General features: G+C 45.0%; 1 protein-coding gene across 3 annotated transcripts in view; it reads left to right on the top strand.

The window, feature by feature from the left end:
• The window catches only part of LOC144756226 (butyrophilin subfamily 2 member A1-like), a 129,906-nt gene that overhangs the window by 880 nt on the left and 103,743 nt on the right, over positions 1–25,283 (top strand). For all 3 annotated transcript variants that reach the window (XM_078645845.1, XM_078645844.1, XM_078645843.1), the window contains exons 2-3: positions 11,722–11,797; positions 19,828–20,175. In XM_078645845.1, coding sequence (XP_078501971.1) covers positions 11,722–11,797; positions 19,828–20,175 — 424 coding nt within the window. The remainder of the gene's footprint in view (positions 1–11,721; positions 11,798–19,827; positions 20,176–25,283) is intronic.

Raw genomic sequence — 25,283 nt, 5'->3', positions numbered from 1 at the left:
TAAATATGGTGCTCATGTAAAGCGCTCCAATACCTTCGGGTCGAGTTCGCGCTATATAAATATTTTTTTTTAAATGGTGTTGGAAAGCTAACCGTAGCTGTCTGGTTGAGCAGTGTGGCATAAACAGTTTAGAGAGGTGGGTTGTGAATGAGAAACCCAGTCTTGAGTTTGTACTAGGAGTACATGGCGGAGGTGACGGAATTATAAGAACAAACTCTAACGAAATTGACCTAAATGGAAAATTCACTATTAAAAAATAACTCAGGTTTGTGACGGATTTGGGGTGTGGGGGACCTAGAGAGTTGCCTGTGATAGCGGTCAGACACGCAGGGGTTTTTGTGCCACTAAGGCATAACCAATTGTTCATCATCAAGGCAGGGCTGGGACCTTAAAACAGCCCTGGCAAAAATTATAAATTCAGCTCCCATGTGCAGACGTGCTAATGCGCGCTGAAACCATAGCAACTCTGTCCAGTTGCCGCCGGGATCGTGTAAAGTGCACAACCACTCCTGGAAGCAAACAATGGCCTCCAAGTGTCAACACTAGGCTCCTGCGGCTCCAGACTCCCGGGGGATTGCCCGCTTGCCCGGCTGGTCAAGCCGGCCATGTTCACCATTCATGTTTGCACATGTTGGAGTCAGTGGAGGACTTCACATTTGTTTTCTGGTTCTTTAGGGATTTTGTTGTGTATTTAGGTATTTCCAGGATATACATGTTGGCCCATATTTTAGCCATTGAGGAGTGCTGCATGGGTAGTTGTGTAAATAGAAAAGGTGAAAGAGGTGATCCGTGGGGGACACCAGAGTTGTAGTGGGTGATTTGCGATGGCAGCGTGGGCCAAGTTCCTCCAGATTTGCATGGTTAGCAAGGATCGATCTGGATCATCGGAGAGCGGCACCTCTCAGCCTTATCGGTTATCCCAATAGGGCGAGGGGGATCCTGTCGACAACTCTGTCGATTGCTGCCGGTAACACCTGTGAACAGTAGCTCTTCTCTGATGTTCAGTCATCAGTTTTGGTGTCCCCCCAAGGTCTGAAAGTCACTGAGTGGTTATTATTCTCTTCCTTGTAAGAGTTCTGAGGTGACGTCTCCTTCAATGATTTTAGTAAGGATGGGAGGTCCAAAAATTTGTCTACAGTAGGCCACCAGCTTTGTGGCAGCGGCAGGGAGTGCTTCATTTGTGGAAAGTATTAGTGCGCTCACCAAACTTTTTCCTTGAAGTTAGTACTAGGAGGGGGTGTATGCCAGGAGAAAGGCTTCACATGCCTCACTTTTTGACCACTTACCAGCAGCGGGTGCAACACTACCAACCACCTCTTACATGTACTGCCCCGTCCGTCAGCCCTACAGTCATCCTGGATGGGAAGCAGCAAGCATACCATCTGGGAGCGTGTGCAACAGTCCTTATAATCCCATTAATGTGTTGTGGAAATCGAAGAAGGGCTGCCAATGCACTGACTGGCTCAGCATCACTATATTGGTTGTTTTTGTGTTTCCGTGACTTTGCAGGACAGAAAACAGTGACTGATCGACTGTCTCCTCCTTCTCTTAATTAAGGCAGCTGAAGACCAGGACCGTGAGGGAGGTGGCAAGAGACCCCTGAAATAAGCACAATATACAAACTAGCAGCAGGTTTCTTGGGTAGATGTGTAATTTTAGTATGGTAAGTTTGGCTGGAGTGTCTCTGGGAAGCAGGAACACACCAACAAACCTTATAGTGATGTGCATTAGAGCAGACGGTCCAAGTTTAATGGTTTAAGGATTGCAGGTGTAAGAAGGAGTGGGGACAGCTTTGAGTTTGTTGATGATTTTCTCAATGAAGTTCTCAGTTACTTCACTGAAAATGTCCCAGAAGGTGCCTAGATCTGAGACAGGATGGGTGCTTTTTTAGGACAGGAAGCAAGTGTCTTGTTTCAGTGGAGTTTGGTGGTTTTGTCATTAAAGAAGGAGAGGATGACACTTGTGTCCTGTTATGATGATACTTTTAAATTAAGGGAGGTATTTGTGATCATTCCATGTAGTCGCAGGGAAGGAGGAGACAGGAGTTATCAACTTTTACAATACGAGATTGCAAGAATGGTTTTTATTATTTGACAATGGCTGCTTTGTAATCCCTTTAGTTGATACTGGAAGTCATTCTGTCTGAGGGGTGTCAAGGCTTTTTTCAGTACATTTCTTGGCACTTTTCATTTAAAGAGTCAGAGTGTGTGCAGAGATCTACCTTTTCATTTTAAGAGTCAGAGCTTTTGTTGTATGCGTACTTATCACATTTAACTTCATTTTAGCCCCTCCAGCGCTGGTGTTTATTGGAATGTGTTTGAAGACTTTAGATGGGCTTCCAAGAGAAGGTATGGCTTGTCAGCAAGAGCAGAAAGCATGCCTGTAGTCTTGATATATTTTAGGCTTCTGATGCAAGATTAGGGGCTAAGGAAGTTTTTCAGGATTCAAATTCTCATTAGGCACTATGAGACGATATGGGTCTGAGCCCGGAAATGGTTGCAAGTCAGTAATGGTCAGATTCTGGATTTGAGAAAATATTCAGTCCACACTATGACTAGATTAGTGCTTTGCTGAAACAGTCATTTGGAGGAGCCCAGCTTACCCTTTTTGGCCACTTCATTTTATGCACCAGAAGAGTTCAGAGTGGCATCAGTCCAGATATTGAAGCCTATGAGGACCATGGAACACTTTGAGGAGGCACACAAGGACTGAGCTAGCTCCAAGAGTTCAGACGAATTAGTCGTTCATCGTGTTGATGTCACAGTGGAGAAGTGTGGCTCAGGGGTTAGAGGCAGCAGACCCGGAAGCTGAGATCGGTCCTGGACCAGGGTTCAATTCCCCGCCTCGGCGGGTCTTGGGCTAAAAATTCCACGGACTTGATAATTCTCGCCCCGGTGCCTCCTCGACTCACGGGTTCACACTCTGCGACTCTGGGCAATAGCTTGCTTAATCTCCACAACGGCCCCTCGCGGTGGGATGCCTGACTTTCACCTTGTGGATACCCTGCTATCTCACAGGGGAATACCAGGACGGGTTCCCTAAGCAAGCGCCGGGAAACCCACTGTGGGTTACATTTACATAGTCAAAGTAAACTTTATTTGGTTTCACAGAGGAGAACCATAAAACTTACCAACATTCAATTACATAAAAAACATAAATCATTACAAATACAAGTTAAAAATGAAATAACTTACACAACCTCCCAATTTCATCTATAATCACACTGCAATGTGCCATAAAAATCATCACTTTTTTGAGGATTTAACCATATAATGTAGTCTGAGACTTCACATCTTAATAAAATCTCAATGATGCATACATTAGTCAAACATCCAAACAAGCCCTGGTTTTCACAGTGGATTATAGATATCCCACAATGAAGGGTAAACAGTCCTCTTTCAACAACTGAAAGTACAAAAAGGTGAGGCGAGCTTGAGTAAAATCCATCTTCTTTAATATTGGAACCACAAAAGTGCCTTCGAGGGACTACATAAAACTTACATATAAACATAAAATGCAGCAAATCCTGTGGAGACTGACCGTCGCAGCCACAGGGTGCTAGCACTTGACCTCTACTGCATCCCTTCGGCCTTGCTAACAGGAGGTGAAAGAAACCTAGTGAAAGAGGTTCATGCGAAACCTAGTGCACCATAAGAGTTCAGAGTGGCATCAGTCTAGATGTTGAAGCCTATGAGGACCATGGAACACTTTGAGGAGGCACACAAGGATTGAGCTAGCTCTAAGAGTTCAGTCGAATTAGCCGTTCATCGTGTTGATGTCAATAAAGTGAGTACCTACAGGTTTAGTCAGAAAAATTCTTAGTATTTGTGGGTCCAGGACCCATTTTAGTTTGTGGCGCACGTTATATAAACGGTCTTACATAGCTCATTGTAATCCCAGGTACCTATTGCTCCTCTCAATTTAAATGAGGGCCATGAGCTGAGTTTATTTCCTTGGCCGTATCAGGAGAGTATCGGAAGTAATGCAACCTGCAGTAGCACAACAGGGGTTGGCCATTTGTTCTGAGCGTTGGGTTATATAGCACAGGGCTACAAGTCCAGTCAATACATGAAAATGTGCCCTTTGTGGTTTTGTTTCATCCTCCCATGCCAAATGACCAGAGACCCCATGATATGTGTATCATATAACCAAATAGTTCTAAATAATAGATAAGGACCTCACATCACTCTAACACAGAGTCCTTCTCTCTGGGCTGCTCAAGGTATCTATCTCTTACAGCATTCCAAGCTCGGTGTGCACCAGTGAGGTAATACAGGAACACTCTGGTGGAAGAGGCATTGCCGGGCGGTTGGTCACAATGAGAGAATGCTCCCTCTAGTCTCTTTTGCAGGAGAACGACATGGAGAATGAGTTATCTGTGGTGCCTAAAGCTTGGGCATCTACACTGGTGTCTGATGGACCACAGACACATGGATCAGCACTTAATTTGGACATTAATTATGTGACTGGCTCGCATGCAGGGTTAGTGGCCCCTAAGGTGTCCTCTAATTTTTGTCCAGTCACTGTTTTCCTCCAAGGGTCATTGGCACAGGGCTCAGGGGGAGAACGTTGTTTTCCTTCTACAGTCCTCCATGTCTACCAAGTGTGGTGGCATTCTGTCTTGCGCAATGTTGAAAGGAGTATCAACTCCAAGGTATCACCTGCTAGTGGTTAGCGCTGGGCTCGGTGCTTATTCTCTCTGCGGCCAATCTAAAACTGACCAATTCTCACTTAGTTTGTGGGTACAGATGCACAGCAGTGTTCACCATAGGTTAATTATATGTTTTTGGGTGCTGCCCCAGTTCAGTCGCGTGTCCCGCGACTTAGATAAACAATCGAAAAAGTAGTGGGGTCAGTGGGTCACTGATCCCATCCTGTGGCGCACACACTATTCCTCTTATGTGACAGAGGTTCCAAACACAGTTTTTTTCGTTTTTGTAGAAGTGGCTTTTATTCAGCAACTTTGTTCATTTATCGATTTTTCATTTTTCTCATGATCTTCATGATTTATATGACATTTCAAATTAACAACGCTTTTCCTTTGTATGAGTCCAATGCATTTCGGGGCGTCATTGCCCCTTCATCAGGGAAAGGATACTGAAAAGGTAAGATCAGATAAAGTGTAATGAGAATGCTGGAAGTGAATCAGAGTAAGGTGCTGGGGAAGCTACGAGTGATGGGGAAGGGGTGTGCAAACGAAGTTAATGGGTCACCATGAACTAACCTAAACCCGTGAGGATGGTGAGAACGATAATGGTGTAACGCTTACGTGTGTCAGGTATCGGGTACGTCGGAAATCTGCAATAAGAGGAAGTATGGGTCACGGATAGGAAATAAAGTACGAGTGAATTCAGAAAGCTCGGAGGGCAGTGTGACTGCCGCGTAATCTACAAACTGACCTGGTGCAAAGGTGTGTCGTGAGTCGAGAGACTTCCAAGGTTCAGCGTCGGTCAGGACAGGGACGTCTACTGCCGCGTAAGATCGTCAGGGGTTATGGCGGTCACGTGATATGGAAAGTGAAAAAAGTTTAAACCGGGGAAGTGTTCTGGAGTCTGTTTTCCAAGAGGGTGTGGGTAGCGCTATGGGGTGAAGGGAACCAAGCGTGGTTGATGGTAGGAGAATTGTAGTAAAGAAGCAGTTAAGAACTGGGTGATGAAACGTGGTGAAATTAAAAGATAAAAAATAATAAAAGTGTAAATAAAAAATGATGAACTGTTAACGAAGTGCAAAGTTGGAAATTACAACATACAAGGAGGTTATGTGGGAAATCCCACTTCTCATTATACACACACAGGTATCACTTATGTCGCCCCAGTAACGGTATTTACAGGTAGCACGAGAGTTCGATTCTATCATTCAGCCCGAATGGCTTTTGCGAAGAGAGTCTATGAATCCAGGTATTTTCACGTTGAAGGAGGTATTTGGTATTGTCTCTGCCTTCAATTTTCTCGATCATTTCTAGTATGATGAATTTCAATTGGGAAATATTATGTTGTTGTTCAAGGAAATGGGTGGCTATTGACGACTTGGTGTTTTTCAATCGGATGTTGGACTTATGTTCTATCAGTCTTGTTTTGATTTTCCGTTCTGTTTTGCCAACGTAGAGTTTTCCACATGGACACTTCAAAGCGTAGATGAGATTACTTGAGTCGCATGTAGCATTAACTTGTAACTTTATTGTGTTCCCTTTCATGGGATGGTTAATTGCGTTTCCTCTTATGATGCTATTGCAATTGCCGCAATTTAGGCATGGTTTGGTTCCAGTGTATTTGATCGTGGACATGTGCTTGTATTGTACTAGTTCTCCTATGTTTCGTGCTCTGGTGAATGCAAAGAGAGGGGGTTCCTCAAAAATTTGGTTAAAATCAGGTTCCAGGTTTAGTAATGGCCAGTGTTGGTTGATTATCTTTTTGAATTTTGTGCTCGCTGTTGAGTATTTGGATACTGCCACAATGCGGGTTTGTTGTTTCTTTGGGCTTGGTTGCAATAGTTTCAGTCTTTCAGTATTCGAGATCTTTTTAGTAGATTCTTCAATGATTTCTGATGGGTATCCTCTGTTGTGGAATTTGCGGCCAACTTCTTCTACCCTTTGTGTGGATTTGACAGGGTCCGAAGTGATTCTTTTTGCTCGCGCCATTTGGGAAAATGGGAGGTGTTTTTTCAGGTTGGGTTCATGGAAATTGGTGTAGTGAAGGAGGTTATTCCTGTCTGTAGTTTTGGTGAATAAGTCTGTTTCAAAACTTTGCTGGTTGACTGACACTTTAACATCCAAAAAGTTGACACTGTTTTCCGATATTTCCCAAGTGAGTTGGATACGTTCGTCAATTAGATTGAATTCAGTCAGAAGATTATGTAATTTTTCTTTGGTGTCTTTCCAGACGATAAAAATGTTGTCTATGTATCTTGTAAGTAGTAGTAGATTGTCAGTCCATTCATCTTTAGAGAAAATGTGCGTTTCTTCAAATTGTTGCATGAAAAGATTAGCGTATACGGGCGCCGCTGAATTGCCCATGGCCATGCCCACTAGTTGAAGGTACCAAGTGTCTTGGTGTTTGAAGTAGCTTTGGTACAGAGTAAATAACATGAGTTCCATCAAGAATGTTTGGAATTGTGGTTCTATGGTAGACTCTAATAGAGTCTTTTCGATTGCCTCAATGCCTAGGGAATGTGGTATTGATGTATACAATGAACGTACATCTGCTGTACATAAGATTAGTTTATCTTCCGGGTTGATGTTGAGGTTGTTGAGTTTGGAGATGAAGTCGGTGCTATCTTTGGTGTATGTCCTCATAGATTGTACTGCGGGTTGAAGGTATTTATCTAACAGTTGTCCAATTGGTTCATGAATGCTGCCGCATGTAGAGACTATTGGTCTCATTGGTGGGTCCATTAGGTTTTTATGAATTTTCGGTACCATTCTGAGTGTTGGGCTCTTGGGATTAGATTTGGTTAAGAAGTTCTTGGTTCTATCATTGATGATTCCCTGTTCATGTGCTTTCTCCAAAATGGTTTTTAGTGTTTTCATGAATTCTGTGGTGGGATTGTTATCCAGTTTCATATACATGTTCATGTCGGTGATGTGTTCCATGACCTTCGTATCGTACATGCTTTGGTCCATAATAACCAGTGCTCCCCCCTTATCAGCTTTCATACATCTAATCTGCTCATTTTTCGATATTTTTTTTTTAGGGTGTCATTGTCTTTTTGCGTGATGTTCTTCTTCTGTTTCTTACCATGTTTGATGTGGAGTAGGTCTTGTTTGACTCTATTTTCAAATAGATCTAATGTTTTCTGGCTGATAGGTGGTTGAAATGTGCTATGTGGTCTTAGTCCCAGTAGTTGGTCGGGTTCCTGACTAGATTGTTTGGGTAAGACATTATCAAAGAAGCACATTCCTGCTCAGGAGGGCTTCTCACCCGCATCCAACAACCCACTCATACCTATACGCTAGCTGCCAGGCCACTGACATCTATGCTCTCGGTGGCGCATGTCACATGAGATATACAACTTTGAGAAACTGCAATTTAATCTGTGTAGTCTGTAGGGCAAACATCCAGTACCATTTCCACAGCTGTGCTGTCTTTATGTTTTTGTTGCAAGATCTCCTTTCATGTTAAACACTCATGTGGTGATCTTCCTGTTCATTACTGTGAGTTGCATCTGACACTGTCTGCTGGATGGATGGGATTAATTTATACCGGATTAAACTTAATCTACATAATTACTACAAATAGCCTTTCATCTTCATTTTAACTTGAATTTTACATTAACTTTTTGGCACACCTTGTGGGGACACTAACCTCTAGTGGACCTTCAATCCCTAGATCTGATGCACCCCAGGGACACCCCTTGCTATTCCGTGAAATGGGAAGACATTGGTCCTCCATTTTGTAATCTCAAAGGGTGCTCCCTGAATCACGCGCACAGGCCCTGGGTAGTGGCAGCATATTTGTAGGTTCTGGGCTCTATAGTTGCAACTGGGGGATCTACATTCTGCCCTCCACGTGCAAGTTAAAGCCAGAAGCTTGGGGAAGCAGGCACCACTTTGTGTCGATTTTTATGCGAAAATTAATGCTTGAAAACATTACGGCAGTGCCAAACAGTTTACTAGCATTCTACCGAGTATCGGGCCAGCTTCATGAATGTTGCCGGTGAGCCTGTCTTTAGACTTGGCCACCAGTATCTGCAGCACCTTTCCTAGTGTGTAAGAATGGCATTTGCAGTATGGAGGGTGGATGCTGCTCACAGGGGACAAAACTGATCCCCCACTATGTCCTCTTCTGTTCTTTGTTCAGGGACTTTCTGGATGGAATATACAAAGTAACCCAACAGCGCATCCTCTTGAAAGATGCACTTGGTCATTCCTTGTAGTTGAGGGAAGACGTCCACCCAAACTCCTCACCGAGAAGGGTATCTCTGGGCAAGCCTTTTAAGATGCACCGACTGTGATGACGGTGGCAGCTACCCAACCGCTTTACTTCAGGAATATTAACTCACTGAAACCGGACCTGTGTGCAACTCTGAACACCTCACAAGGGACCAGAGAAGGCTGCAGCCTGACAAAAATACTTTCTCTTGTACCACCTTTTAATATTTCTGTCCTCTTTAACTGACCCTGATATGATTGAGGTCCAGCTCCCCATTGGCTCGCCAGTTAGCCATACTTGGAAGCCAGACAGCCACTGCCCCTTCTTATTATCGAGATTGACCCCTTGATGTGAAGCCACCGATCTGGAGCCTCTAGGGCCACCTGGTTTTAAGTAACCAAACCCCAATAACCTTAAAGCCAGCACGCCAGCCTGTTATCCTAGTTATCACACTCACTTGAACCTGCATTCACTGATTTTTTTCTTTGCAGGTTAGCAGGTACATTGTAACTCGTTTGCTTGTTTTGATCTTGTGTATTACAAGTTCACAAACACTAAGGTTGCGAACATCATATGTTACTGACTCGCTATAAAATAACCCTTTTTGGTGGCAGGAGAGTATCCTCCTTTTCTACAGTATCTCTATTGTGAATAGTAAGTTTTCTTACACTGCCTCTTTGCTGTTTAACTTTGTTGCAACTGCACTGATATTGGGTACTGGGCCTTTTGTTTTCTGAGCCCTGTGAACATAGATGATTGTCAACATTATACAGTTTCATTAGCCAGGCGCCCTGTTACATTGATTCATCACCCTATCTCTTAAATATTGTGCACTGTGGTGCATTGTATTTTCTGGTGCAATATCTCCATTTTTGAAACCATATATATATTTGAGGGTGTATATCTATATTCGGTAGATCGAGAGATAGATATAAAGATAGATAGATAGATCGATAATATTATTAAAGTTTTGAGTTGCCACATGGCTGTGCATTCACCTCTTTATTGCAAATGTGTTTATTGAGAGGTTTTTTCAGCTAGCCTCACCCTGTACCACCAATAGGTTAGCTCTTAATTGCTCATCTAAGTCTGACCAGGGAGTTAAAGAAGCAAAGTAACATATTTAACGTTTGGTGGATGGAGTAAAGGCAGTCAGGGTCGCGGAGGACTTTATGTCCACCACCCTGTCTTTTCTTCGTCTGCCAAATTTAGTGTTCACTGTTGTCGGAAGTGATTTAAAAGTTTGGTCTGTGTCCGTCATTGGTGATGGATACTTATAAAAAACATTTTTTAACGTTTTTACGTTTCTAAAAACACAAACTTCCAGAGGGGGAGTTTGTTTTTGGAAAAGTTAAGACTAATGGCCCCAACAGTCTGGGACTTTTCTACCATCTTGGGAGGTAATTTAAAAAAATGTTTTACTGTCCTTCTATTCCTAGTGGTGATGGACAGTAGAAAGAAAAAGCCTGACTGCCCACTCTATGGACCTGATTAGGATGTTGGTCGGACACTAAACCTCCTGACTCCTTGTCGGCATCTGTTCCGACCGACTCACAGTCGGAGGCTCTGACCGACCCATTATGATGCTTTCGAACACCGTTCCGAAAGCCTCCCATTGCCTGAGTTACAACCGACACAGGGTCCCATTGAAAAAAAGTGTCGGTTTCGGAAAACCTTGCACCCTGTGGCAGGCATCCCGTGGTCAAGGATCCTGAATTCACTAGCACCTTGGGCACCCTTCAATCTGTAACCCTGTCCTGATGATGAGCCTAAATGTTATGGATTGAAACACCATCGACATCCCAGCACAAACTTTTGGCGCCTCACACTCTGGTTCACCAAAATGCCTAATTTTGTGCAAAGTTTGCATAAATTCTTACTTGTGAACCTCAAGTACTTTTTATCATTGTCACATTCTCACCTTGCACCCCCTATCGCTGTTTCACTTGTCACCTTCGCTGTCCACCTTGCGTGTCACGAGCACTTGGGTGCACCAAGTTTGTCGGGTTACTTAATTATTTAATGCTTACAGTGCTGTTACAACTGTTCCCAATTTTTCCTTATTGTTTCAAATGTATGTTTTCTCTTGCATTTTCTTAATACATGATGCCTCTGGCACATTTAACTAAACAATGAGTCTCCCTACTTACCTTCCTTGCCATGTTGTGTACATGCGTATTTACCACACGACACAAGGAGGCACCAATGCCATCCGCCTCTCGCCGACCCCCAAGAATTCCCCAACAGTCCATGGCTTTGCTATCATTCTAATCAGAATAGGTGTAAATGAGCAAGCGCTCTCAGTACAAACGCCACACTGACACACTCATAGACCTAAGAACAGGAGTAGAAGCACAACATGAACAACAGCACAGAGAAGACTATTGAAGCTTAATGGGCAAGTTCATTTAGTGAATTGTTACTGGTTGATTCCTTATAATCATTTCATCCTGAATCACTTGAAGTTTGAGTTAATTTTTATTGTGTTTTGACTACTGACAGGCGCATTCCTCTGCCAGTGACCTACTGGCCCTACATGGCTGGAGAGGCTAACACAAATAATATAACAACTGTACAAAACGGCCCTTAAGATCAAACAGGAAAGGAGGTATTCCAAATGGAATGGTCTTCTTGGCCACCTTATGGTGATGAATTGAATGAACTAGGCTTCTCGAATTTGCCAGTTTCTGCACTTCTTTTTCATATACCCTTTTGCTAAGTGCCTCACTTTCTTTTTTTCTTATTTTAAATTGAGGAAAGCTGAATGAAGTGTCGCTAATCACAGCTGCAACCAGGCATGATAAGGAAGGCATGCTTGAATTCATAATAATTACACATTTTTTTCTTCTTGCAGATGGACTTCACTGCTTTGTTCATTGGCCGGGTCTGTGCAATCCTCCTCCTCCTAGGCTTCAAGGTTTCTAAAGCAGGTATGGAACCTGCCCAAAGACATCATGTTACAGACTGTTGGTACCATCTCTGGGAGCAGGGTTTGGGATGCACTAAGGATCTGATGAACAATGTTTTGAGAAAGCTGGAAGTGCACGGTGACCTTCAGTCTTTTGAACAATCACAATGGTTTGGGCACACGGTTGGCAAATGGCTTCTTTTTAATAAGTCAGTGATTGCCATCTCCCTAGGGGGACATATGAGTTTGTTTTGCTGAAGCTGTCTGGACTTTCAGTGTATGTTCCTGGAATCATGAGCCTTTTAAGCTGGTTTTCTATAGTCTAATGAGAAACTATAGCTTATGGGTCTGGATTTCTGAGAATAATCAAACAAATGCATCCACAGTCATTCTGCAAGAACGTAGGGGCATATTAGCAAGAAATAGCGATATTTATCACTAAATGCGCTTAGCGTATTTGTTTTTTATCGGGGCCTATCGCTTGATATTTTAGTGGAGAAAACATGCTATTAGCAACGTTTTTCTCCATTATGCTAAAATATACAGCGATAGTGGCGAAATGCGTGAATATCGCTGGAAATCCAGCGATATTCAAGCATTAACGCCAATGGGCACTTAACCTGAAAATCCACCTCCCATTGGATAAACAGATAAGTCATGTTTTTAGCAGGCATTAGATTATAGCGATTTTTTTTATCGGTATGCCTGCCTTGCCATAGCTGTATTAGCAACCGCTCTCAGTCGCTAGCAGTTTGGGTACGCCCACTTTGCATGTCATTAGCGATAAATATCGCTGACATGCAAAGCAGGCCCCAAACTGGTCGCTATCGCCTAAAAGCTGTCGCTATCTGCTGTTAGCGACATCTTGCTAATAGGGCGATAAAAATATCGCCGCTTTAGCGGCAAAAAGTGCCGCTAAAGCGGCGATATGGCCATTGCTAATATGCCCCATAGTTCTTTAGAGAGTATTGAGTGAACAGTGTGCACAAGCAGTAGTGATCAAATAGTTCAGTACCCTTTAATCCTGAGGGGATAACCAGTAGGATCTCATCAGCAGTGGTGTTAACAACTCTGTCCAGGCTGGCAGTTCTCTCTGAATAGGGGCCCGTCTCAGGACCGGGAACCAGAGTTCAAGGTTGGGTCCTGCGTCCCAAATTTTGGAGGGGTTACAGAGTTCCTGAGATTCCGGTCTGCTTTTATCTGAATTGCCCACAGAAGCTATGTTTAGTCTTTGGTATTGAGAGGAGTCTGAGTAGGAACATTGTGAACCCTTTAATCTCAGATCAGTTGTGTGGGTCATAAGTACTTGATTCAAGATTAAAGTGCCTGCTATTGTTGTGCTCATTTCCTGAAAGCATGGCAAACCACCCGTCGCTGCCAACGCATTGCTAATCTCAAACGTTGTAGGCATCCTGTTAGGTGCTTTACTTTCTACCACATCCTAATACGTTGGTGATTCATGAACAGCTGCTGCCAAGCCACTTGCCTGAACCTGCTCGTTGGTATCTGATGGCTGGAATTTTCGAGACGGTGCACTCTGGGTTATGGGGTTCTGTAATAATCCTTTCAGCTTCTTGGAATGGCATTTGGCTTTGTAGATCCATTTAGAACAGTGGAGTATTTTTAACTTTTCGATGGGAGATTTGTAGATCTGACCTCATCTTGCTCCCTATTCCACCTTCTCCCCTAAGCTTCTTCTCCCCTCCAAATGGTTTGCCCCCTCATACTCTGCACACTTTCTCATACTTTCCTTCCTCCATCTCATCCTCTAACCTCCTTCTGTTAACTTTTGACTCCCTCCTGCCACCCTACTACCTTGACCCCTACTACTGTAAACTTCCGCTTTCCAATCGGTCTGCTTCACCTTTTGATCCCCCACTCCTTCCTTGCCTTCTGCTTACTATAACAGTAATCTCCCTTTCGCATACCCTGTCACTCACTATCTCTCTCACCCCTCTGTTTAGGAAGTCTTGCCATTATACTCTCTCTCTTCTTAAGAAAGGAAACACATTTCTTCCAGAAAGCAACTTCATGCAGGCAGCCCTTAAGGGCATCCCACAAGCCGCAGCCTGTCTCCTGCAGGGCCTGAGGAAATATGAATCCATCACCCCATCCCTAGGGAGATTCATTTGGATCCTCCCGCCAGTCCGCACCATCTTCAAAACCAGCAGCATCATTTACAAAGCCAACGCGGCAAGCACTTCTGCTTATCTGGCAAACAAGTCTCAAAATGGAAAAGTGGTACACCGTAAGGATACATTCACGTAAGAAACATTCATGCCACAATGAAATATTTTCCACCGGGAATATGACCCAACCAACCTTGAATTACTTTATCATAAATTACATGAGCCTATCTGTACATCTATAAATATTCCACAATATTTTATTGCTCTCTGTTGCATAGGTCAAGAAAAAAAACAACTAGATTACACAAAACAAAAACAAGACAAACATCCAGCATATTCCAAGTGCCTTCAAATAATGGGAGAGCTCATTGTCCATTTGTTTCTACTTCCTTCCTTATTATTAGAAACAGAATGATGGTTGCAGAATGAGTCCAGCCTCCAATCCGCCCAGAGGTAGTCACCAAGCAAGGGAGTCCTGGGGCATCTGCCCCCTTACTTTCTCCTTATGACTGGTGGATCTCAGGACACCATCAGACTGCAGACTATGAAGTGTACAAAAGACTAAAAGACTTGGAAGTGTAAAAAAGAAAAAGGACAGAAAAGTAGGTCTTTTCTATCTCCTGGGTCTGCAATAAAATCTCAGTACCCACAGTGGCATAGCAAGGTCAGGTGGTACCCGGTGTGGAAAATTTCTTGTCATCCCCAACTGGACAAAATGGCAAAAAGTATGTGTTTAAAACACATATTTTTATCATTTTGTCATCCCCCTCAGTGATGACACACGGCGCGGCCCACGCCCACAGCACCCCCCTTCCTACGCCACTAAGTCTCCATAAGGACTACCCAAGTCTGCTCCAGTTTAGAAAAGCGTTAAAGACACATCTCTTTAATGAACACTACATCATAGAACTGTACCAATCTCATAACTAGCTAGCTCTCCTATCATATTCTGAGTTTTATGCTTGCCGCTACCCTGTACAGCGCTTTGGTGCCTTTTTAGTTAGGGTTATGATGTGAAAAGAATGCAAACATTCATATATGTCTCCACCAGATCCTTAAAGATCTCAGCTCAACAACGTATTCCTGTCTAACCTTTTGCTTGATCCAGCCTCGTCCTCTACCCTTTTCCTACTATGCCTTTACCCTACTGCACATTTGTCTGCAATACTACACAACCCTATAACTGTACAGCCACTGTCCTACTTTGCACTCTTCTTTCCACTGTAAGTCGTAAACCTTCTCAGCTTTCTTTCCTTTTAGTGTTGTCTCCCCAACGCCCAATCTGGCTCCTTTCTCCTCCTCTTGGCACTACAACGTCTCTGCCCCTTCCACTTACAACCATTCGTCTCAAACTCCACTGACCCCATGAGATGCACTCCCCTTGCATCAAAATAGTTGGCTCTTTCAGCCTCTCCACCAACATACACTCTACCCCTCTGGGCATAGCCCAGCAAAGGTGCACCTCTGACAGACTCTCACCTCTTCCCTTCATCTCTATATTCACCCAGCCCCGTTTGCCTTTCTCTTCCAATGCTTCCTTACTACCCCCACCGTGGAAACCCTCTTACTTGGAGCCCACTTCTAATATTTTTCATCTGTCTTCCCTCGCTAACCAACCCCATCCATCCTAACTCCCTCTCCTACCTTCTAACCCCATTAAAACCGTACTCCACTTATTGGCCCTCAATAAAAGCACTCCCCTGTACCACAATAAACATTTCTCCTCGTTCACCTATCTCTCTTCTCCAACTGTCCTTGTCCCCCAACCATCTCACTCCTCAACCACACTCCAGTAGAGCTGCCTTCTCCTCTCTGCATGATTATTCAAAAAGAACCACTTAATACCCTCAGTTCAGAACTATACAGAAAGGTGACAAAATCAGAAAACTGCTAAGTCCCAAATTTGCAACAAAATTGGTAAGAAATCGGACAGTATCCTTAGTGGAACCCAAGAAGATTCTAGCTCACCACCAAATTGGAGGATTTCTATAGGAAATTTCCCCATGGTAGAATATGAAGACTGCAGAAGCGTTGTGGTGTGAGCACGGAAATACGGGGCATATTATCAAGGGGGTTTATCTTCGCTTTTTTGGCTTTAAAAGCCAAAAAAGCGGAGATAGAATTATCTCCCTATTACCTAGCTGTCTCTAACAGCAGTTAGCGACAGCTAGTAGGAGATAGCGACCATCTTGGGCCCCACTTTGCATGTCAGTGATATTTATCACTAATGACATGCAAAGTGGGCGTGCCAAGATGTTAGCGACTGGAAACAGTCGCTAACATCGCTATCTCCTATTATCAACTTTTGGAGATATTCGCGCTTAGCGCGAATATCTCCAAAAGCTAACACCTGCCCTGAGCAGTTCTTAGCCATGTTATCCAATGGGAGGTGGATAACATGGCTAAGAGCATTAGCTCGGTAATGCATGAATATCGCTGACTTTTCAGCGATATTCATGCATTGCGGCCGTTTTTTATCGCATTTGCGATAAACCTTGGTAATACCAAGGTTTATCTGCGATAAAAATCGCCGCAGCTCAGCGGTAAATTTTGTCTCTAACCAAGCAATAGCGATAATTATCGCTATTGCATGGTAATATGCCCCTACATTTTCAAAAAATGAAGTAACGATTTTTAAATTTTCCTACAGCCCTACCACCTAAGCGCTAATCCACTGCATAAATATTGATTCAGCCCCCTTACTTAAACAATAGTGAACTATTATGAATGAAAGTAAAACAGCATGCCGCTGAAAATAAACAAAACATGTCTTGCTGCATTATGTGTAGCAGAATTATTTAAAAAGCATAAGCACGATGAGATATCCATTTTGAACAAGATGGCACCATGGCCTAATTGAGGCCTAGTTAGCATAAGCCACAAAAACACACTTTAACAAATCATAGCAAAATTGTTTCAACTGCAATAGTATCATAATAATATGTGTATGTGAAAAAAATCAGGTGTAAAGTAATGCTCTGGGAGGGCCATGTTGAATGAGAATAGAGCTGGTGATATAATTCAAACCTAGATGTTAAATAGTTTTAAATAAGGGGAATTGTGATACAGCGCTATTGCAGGACAGAAAAAAGAGAAAAGAAGTAGGGTATGTTTATGTGAAGTTTCACTCAAGTTACTAAAATGATTGCTAAGGGGGGCTAGACAAGGGGCCGTTGACACCAAAACCAGCATGCCTGTATGCATTTCTGTGTGACAAGATGCAGGTGGTGTGGCTGTGTGGAGGGGATCCCTTGGCTGTGTGGAGGGGATCCAGTGTGGCTGTGTGGAGGGGATCCCTGTGGCTGTGTGGAGGGGATCCCTGTGGATGTGTGGAGGGGATCCCTGTGTATGTGTAGAGGGGATCCCTGTGAATGTGTAGAGGGGATCCCTTGGCTGTGTGGAGGGGATCCAGTGTGGCTGTGTGGAGGGGATCCCTGTGGCTGTGTGGAGGGGATCCCTGTGGCTGTGTAGAGGGGATCCCTGTGAATGTGTAGAGGGGATCCCTGTGGCTGTGTGGAGGGGATCCCTGTGGCTGTGTGGAGGGGATCCCTGTGTATGTGTGGAGGGGATCCCTGTGGCTGTGTGGAGGGGATCCCTGTGGATGTGTGGAGTGGATCCTTGTGGCTGTGTGGAGGGGATCCCTGTGGATGTGTGGAGTGGATCCCTGTGGCTGTGTGGAGGGGATCCCTGTGGATGTTTGGAGGGGATCCCTGTGGCTGTGTGGAGGGGATCCCTGTGGCTGTGTGGAGGGGATCCAGTGTGGCTGTGTAGAGGGGATCCCTGTGGCTGTGTGGAGGGGATCCCTGTGGATATGTGGAGGGGATCCCTGTTGCTGTGTGGAGGCGATCTCTGTGGATGTGTGGGGGGTATTCAGTGTGGCTGTGTGGAGGGGATCCCTGTGGATGTGTGGAGGGTATCCCTGTGGCTGTGTCAATGGGATCCAGTGTGGCTGTGTAGAGGGGATCCCTGTGGCTGTGTGGAGGGGATCCCTGTGGATGTGTGGAGGGGATCCCTGTGGCTGTGTGGAGGGGATCTCTGTGGATGTGTGGAGGGTATTCAGTGTGGATGTGTGGAGCGTATCCCTGTGGATGTGTGGAGGGGATCCCTGTGGATGTGTGGGGAGGATCCCTGTGGATGTGTGGAGGGGATCCCTGTGGATGTGTGGAGGGTATTCAGTGTGGCTGTGTGGAGGGGATCCCTGTGGATGTGTGGAGGGGATCCAGTGTGGCAGTGTGGAGGGAATCCAGTGTGGCTGTGTGGAGGGGATCCAGTGTCGCTGTGTGGAGGGGATCCCTGTGGCTGTGTGGAGGGTATCACTGTGGATGTGTGTAGGGTATCCCCGTGGCTGTGTGTAGGGTATCCCTGTGGATGTGTGGAGGGGATCCCTGTGGATGTGTGGAGGGGATCCCTGTGGATGTGTGGAGGGGATCCCTGTGGATGTGTGGAGGGGATCCCTGTGGCTGTGTGGAGGAGATCCAGTGTGGCTGAGGGGAGGGTATCCCTGTGGCTGTGTGGAGGTGATCCGTGTGGATGTGTGGAGGGTATCCCTGTGGCTGTGTGGAGGGGATCCAGTGTGGCTGGGTGGAGGGGATCCCTGTGGATGTGTGAAGGGTATCCCTGTGGCTGTGTGGAGAGGACCCCTGTGGATGTGTGGAGTGTATCCTTGTGGCTGTGTGGAGGGGATCCCTGTGGTTGTGTGGAGAGGATCCCGGTGGGTGTGTGGAGGGTATCCCTGTGGCTGTGTGAGCAGATCCAGTGTGGCTGTGTGTAGGGGATCCCTGTGGCTGTGTGGAGGGGATCCAGTGTGGCTGTGTGGAGGGGATCCCTGTGGATGTGTGGAGGGGATCCCAGTGGATGTGTGGAGGGGATCCCTGTGGATGTGTGGAGGGTAACCATTGTGTATGTGTGGAGGGTATCCATTGTCACTGTGCGGAGGGTAATCGGTGTGGCTGTTTGGAGGGTATCAAGTGTGGATGTGTTGAGGGTATCCTGTGTGTCTGTGTGAAGGGTATCCCATATGTCTGAGTTGAGGGTATCCTGTGTGTCTGTGTGGAGGGTATCCCATTCGTCTGTGTTGAGGGTATCCTGTGTGTCTGTGTGGAGGGTATCCCATGCGTCTGTGTTGAGGGTATCCTGTGTGGCTGTGAGGAGGGTATCCAGTGTAGATGGGCTGAGGGTATCCAGTGTGGCTGTGTCTGTTTGGGGGACATCAAGCCTTGTTGATCGCGATAAAGCGACACAGCGTAGACTGAGCCTCACAGTATCTTTCATGTGGGTTGGACATTCAATGGGAAGCACAAGCATGTGACTAGTAGTACTTTGAAGTAGAAGGTATGTTGAATGCCGAAACGTCAAGGGGAGATGAGGATAAGTCAATTTGTATAGTTGGGATTGGGAGTAGCAGTAGGCATGTAATGATCAGTGTGAATGAGAAAGGTGTCAGATAAGATCTGGGAAAATCAGAATGGGAAGATGATTTTGGACATGGAGCGACAGCGGGTTTGGTAATACATTAAGGGGCAGCACTATTACAATTGGAAGACTTAAGGACAGCCTGATCTATGCAGGAAGCAATAGTTGGGTCAATTCTAGCAGAAGAACTCAAATGAGTTAGTACGTGCATCAGCACAGAAGCCATTCAGTTGCGCAACAAGGTGCCCCGTTCACAGTTAACAAGAGTGTAGTGGTTCCTGATCACTCACTGCTACAACATAGGTTATAGGGGTGCAGGGACTAATCCCGTGGGTTTCATTGTCATCTACAATCAGTTTGATCATAATGATAAAAGTAATAATAATGATTATAATTGTTATAATATGTTAATGGCCATCTCCAATGGTATTTTGGATAAGGATATGCTATTCCTTTTCTAAATAATGGATTTCTGTTTATTATTGTTGCCTTTTCTCCATACATTCTGCAGCCACGTTCCAAACCCTTGGTCCGGAAGGGCCAGTGGTAGCCACCGTCGGTGGGGATGCCTTGCTGACCTGTCACCTGTCACCTGGCCTCAGTGCCCAGGCCATGGAGATCCGGTGGTACCGGAAGCACTCGGATTTCATCGTTCTGCTGTACCGGAAGGGGACAGAGCACGAGGATCAGCAGATGCTGGAGTATCACGGCAGGACCCAGTTGCTCACGCATGCTATTGTTAACGGCAGCGTGACATTAGGGATCCATCCTGTGAGAGTCACGGATGAAGGAGAGTATAGGTGCTACTTTGAGTCAGATACATATCACGATGAGGCTGCGCTGGAGCTCATGGTCAAAGGTCAGTGGATCTGGTATTGGTTCTAAAGGTGCAATGTAGGGGGGGAGGGTGTTGGCTGGAACCAGTCTGCTCCTGCCCAGTATCCATTTCCTGGCAATTCTTTTCCACAGAGGAATCAGAGTTATGAAGCTCTGTGTTCAAATCAGGTTTAAAAAGAAAAAGCCTTTTGATAAAGCCTTTGCCCTTCATTAATACACCTGCTAACTGTAAACTCCAGAACTAGCAGTTCAAAAAAATATAATTCTATTTCCTTAAAAAAGGAAGTATTACATATATTATATATTATATATATATATTACCTACTGGCGATAGCCAGTAGGTATATATAGTTAGGATTGTTTTCCAAAGGGAAATCGCAACATTCTATTGGGAATAACTTTGGCGCCAGTTGAGGAATCTTCCTGAAATTTTCCTTAACTTTGCCTCGCGGCGCTCCGGTCCTTCCCTGAAAGTTTGGGGGGAATCCGTCAAGCGGGGGCCGAGATAAAAGGGGGGTCCCAAAACGTGTTTTCCCCATGTTAATTTCCATAGGGCGGTTGGACTCACTTTTAGCCCGAACGGCTGAATGGTTTTCCACCAAACTTGGCAAAATTGTAGGGACTGGTAGCCCGATGTGCCTTTGCTATGTCTCAAGATATATGCTCCAGTGGTTTTTACGAAAATTAACTTTGAAAAAATATATATTGGGCTACATTGGGCTATATATATGTTAGAGCCCAAATGTGGCCCAATGTAGCCCAATGTAGCTAAATGTAGCCCAAAGATGGCCACCAGAGACCAAAAAAAACCAAATGTAGCCCAAATATCAGCCAGATGTAGCCCAAATATAGCCCAATGGCACAATGTCCCACAGTGTTCTAAAGAACAACTAGAGCGCAAACAGTCTTACTTATGACAAAAGTATGGCACACCTAAATTCACTGAAAAAAACATAGGTTTCAGGCCTTATATAGTTAGGCATTAGGCACAAGAAAGCAGAAAAACAAACGTGTAGAACACAAAAAGGGGGCAGGGTAGAAACACCCTGACCCCTTAGGGCTTCTCAGGTGGTCCCACTAGGATATTAATATATTTAAACGTTATCCGCTAATTGAATTAGCATTTAAAAAACCTTTGACATTCACTGAAAAAAACATAGGTTTCAGGCCTTATATAGTTAGGAATTAGCATTTAAAAAACCTTTGCAATTCACTGAAAAAACCATAGGTTTCAGGCCTTATATAGTTAGGAATTAGCATTTAAAAAACCTTGCGAATTCACTGAAAAAAACATAGGTTTCAGGCCTTATATAGTTAGGAATTAGCATTTAAAAAAACCTTTGAAATTCACTGAAAAAACCATAGGTTTCAGGCCTTATATAGTTAGGAATTAGCATTTAAAAAAACCTTTGAAATTCACTGAAAAAAACATAGGTTTCAGGAGTTATATAGTTAGGAATTAGCTTTTAAAAAACCTTTGAAATTCACTCAAAAAACTATAAGTTTTAGTGGTGTTATAGTTACCTGGACATTTTACTCATACAAAACCATTGAAATTGCTCCTATATAGTTAGTTGTACTAACTATATTTCGCGCACCCGCAATCCACTGCTGATGATGTCACATATTAGATCATTCATGACATGGTCAGTGACATCACTGATGACTTCTGATGACTTCTCAAATGACATCACTGATGACATCACTGATGACATCATCCAGTGAATGTGGTTTGCTTCGTTATTTAAATATGGATTATATATATAGCAATTTGCATTGAAGAATAAGTGGATATATATAAATAAAATAAATATAAACCAGAGACCTTGGTGCAATCATGGCACTGGAGGATTTGCACGATGGGAGAGAAATGGAGAGCTACACTGATTTGAGTGTGTCACAACAAGTCCATGCTACAGGAGTGACACAAGTAGGTGAACCCACGCCTTTTAAACCAGTGTCTACCTTTAACCCCCAATTGACATATGATGCCATCGATGTTTTCTCCGATGCTGTCATAAAAGACTTAACTGCATTTCGTAAGAAACTACACTTCAGAAAGAGTGGGGATGTTGGTAATTTCTCCAATGCACAAAACTTGGCCCTTAAATCACTGAGCACAGATAAGAACATAGTTTACAAACCTGGGGACAAGGGCGGGAATATTGTGCTGCAAACTAAGGAGAATTACAACAAGGAGGCAGCAAGACAATTGGGTTGCAAATCCACATATCAGAGAATAACTGAGAGAGAATACCAGACAAGTGTAAATGATTATCATGTACTTATCAGTAAATGGCACGACGAAGGTCTCCTTGAAATGGAAGAATATATGTTCCTGCGACGCCTTAACCCTACCATCCCTACATTTTATCACCTCCCCAAGGTGCACAAGAACCCTACTGCACCCCCGGGGAGACCGATTGTTGCATCGCAGGGCAGTCTTACAGAACACCTATCCATGTTTGTGGACCATTTTTTGTTACCTTTTGTTCTGTCTCTGAAGTCACATATTCGTGACACCTCCGATTTTTTGGAAAAACTGAATTTGATTGAGTGGAAGGAGGGCTATATCTTGATGGTGTTGGACATAACGAGCCTTTACACCTCTATTGACCATGGTGATGGTCTGTTGGCTATAAAGTATTATCTAGACCAGAGACCTTTGAAATTTAGAAGACATAGTCAAATGTTGTCGGAATTTGTTCAATTCTGCCTGACCAATAATATTTTTCTTTTCCAGACAGAACTGTTTCGTCAGCTGTCTGGGACAGCGATGGGTACCTGCTTCGCCCCCAGCTACGCGAACTTGTTCATAGGCTGGTGGGAGGAGCAGGTAGCCTGGGGGGCAGACAACACATCATGGTCTCAAAACTTGATCAGTTGGTATTGTTTCATGGACGATCTGTTTATCGTCTGGAACGGTACAATTGAGAGTGCCATACTATACATGGGGAGATTGAATGACAACAGTGTTCATCTTGAATTCTCAGGGGAAGTGAGTCAAACCTCTGTGAACTACCTCGACGTGACAATTTATGTTGAGGGAGGGACACTTAAGAGCAAACATTTCCGCAAACCCACTGCGGGCAATAGTGTTTTGAGAGCGACCAGTAGTCACCCTGACAGCTTAGTAAAGAGTATCCCCTATGGGGAATTACTCAGGATAAAACGGAATTGCACTGACGATCAAGAATTCCAACTGGCAGCCAATCAATGCATTGCCCGCTTTAAGATGAGAGGGTATGGAGAGCAACTCCTCAATGACGCGTACAAAAGAGCCAATTCCACACTTAGGAAAGACCTGTTTAAAAGCAAAGAGAAACAAAGCTCCGCTACAAGTGGTGGTAAATTTAGGCTCATAACCACTTTTTCGCAAGATGCCGCTTTTCTTAAAAAAACCATAAAGAAAAGTTGGCATATTCTGCAGACTGATCAACTCCTCAAAGATGATCTCCCTACCAATCCCCAGATAACCTACCGTAAGGCACGTTCCATCAAGAACGATTTAGTTCAGAGTCATTTGGTCGAGTCCCCAAAAGTTACTGCCTTTGGTGAAATCTGTGGTTTCTCCCCATGTGGGAAGTGTAAGGCGTGTAAATTCAGCAGAAGAGTCAGATCTTACACTATCCCTCATACTGGGATACAACGCAGGATTAGCAAATTCATAACTTGCTCTACACCATACTGTGTTTATTGCCTCACTTGTCCGTGTGGACTAAGATATATCGGCAGTACTGTGAATCCCCTTAAGATGCGCATTTTAGAGCATATGCGCGCCATTGCCAATTTCGATGAGGCGTACCCGGTGGCACGCCACTTCGATAAAGTACACAAACGCAACAGGGATCTTTTGAGCTTTTTTGGCCTTGACCATGTACCGTTAAACCCAAGAGGAGGGGACATGCCGCTCGCCATAGAGGTTGTTGTTGGAACAGCCTTGCCAGCGCTGTTAAAGCCCTATTTGCCAGAGCTGCAGGAGCAGCCTTCATTTGTTAAATCAGCCTGAGACCCTGAGCGAGGCCGCAGAGGAGGCGAGAGGCGCGGCCCCGGGACTGCGAGGGACAGCGTCAGTAACACCAGCTGTTCCCTCTTCCCGCGTGAGCCGCGCCCCCTCCCAGTGCCCCGCCCCCTACAAGGCGTTGAAAACCTCTCGCGGCCCCCGCTCCGCGGGTGCCGCTCGCCATAGAGGTTGTTGTTGGAACAGACTTGCCAGCGCTGTTAAAGCCCTATTTGCCAGAGCTGCAGGAGCAGCCTTCATTTGTTAAATCAGCCTGAGACCCTGAGCGAGGCCGCAGAGGAGGCGAGAGGCGCGGCCCGGGACTGCGAGGGACAGCGTCAGTAACACCAGCTGTTCCCTCTTCCCGCGTGAGCCGCGCCCCCTCCCAGTGCCCCGCCCCCTACAAGGCGTTGAAAACCTCTCGCGGCCCCCGCTCCGCGGGGGCCGCTCGCCATAGAGGTTGTTGTTGGAACAGACTTGCCAGCGCTGTTAAAGCCCTATTTGCCAGAGCTGCAGGAGCAGCCTTCATTTGTTAAATCAGCCTGAGACCCTGAGCGAGGCCGCAGAGGAGGCGAGAGGCGCGGCCCCGGGACTGCGAGGGACAGCGTCAGTAACACCAGCTGTTCCCTCTTCCCGCGTGAGCCGCGCCCCCTCCCAGTGCCCCGCCCTTTTCCTACACCTAATTTACTTAAACTGGGGCCATAACGCGCATCGCGGGACGCGCGCGGGCTAAGCCCGGGCAAAGGGCGGGCCCTCTGTGGCCCTCTAGGGGCCCGAAGTGGCCGGGTCGGGCCACCCCCCTAAGTACACCCTACGGAAGCCATAAGTCAATCCTACGCTACACTCAGAGGAAAGTGGCTGTAAACACTGCTTAAAGATGACTAAAACCTGCAAAACCCCGATGGCCACACGATCAACCAGCAGATCAAAAACAGTGAGTACACCTTTGCCCACTATTACTGCTATAGATAAAATGCTCCAAAAAACGATTAATGTTGTGGCGGATGCTATCCAGAACACTGAGAGTGATGGAGCGGGATAGAAAACAGAAATCTGTTTAAACCCGTGAAGTCACACTTCCATAAATAAATTAATAATGCTAACAATTTGTGTTATGTGTATGCTAATTC

The sequence above is a fragment of the Lissotriton helveticus genome, chromosome 5_1 (assembly GCF_964261635.1).
Source record: "Lissotriton helveticus chromosome 5_1, aLisHel1.1, whole genome shotgun sequence".
NCBI lineage: Eukaryota > Metazoa > Chordata > Amphibia > Caudata > Salamandridae > Lissotriton > Lissotriton helveticus.
The sequence above is the reverse complement of the archived record's forward strand: the minus strand, read 5'-3'. Positions and strand labels throughout refer to the sequence as shown.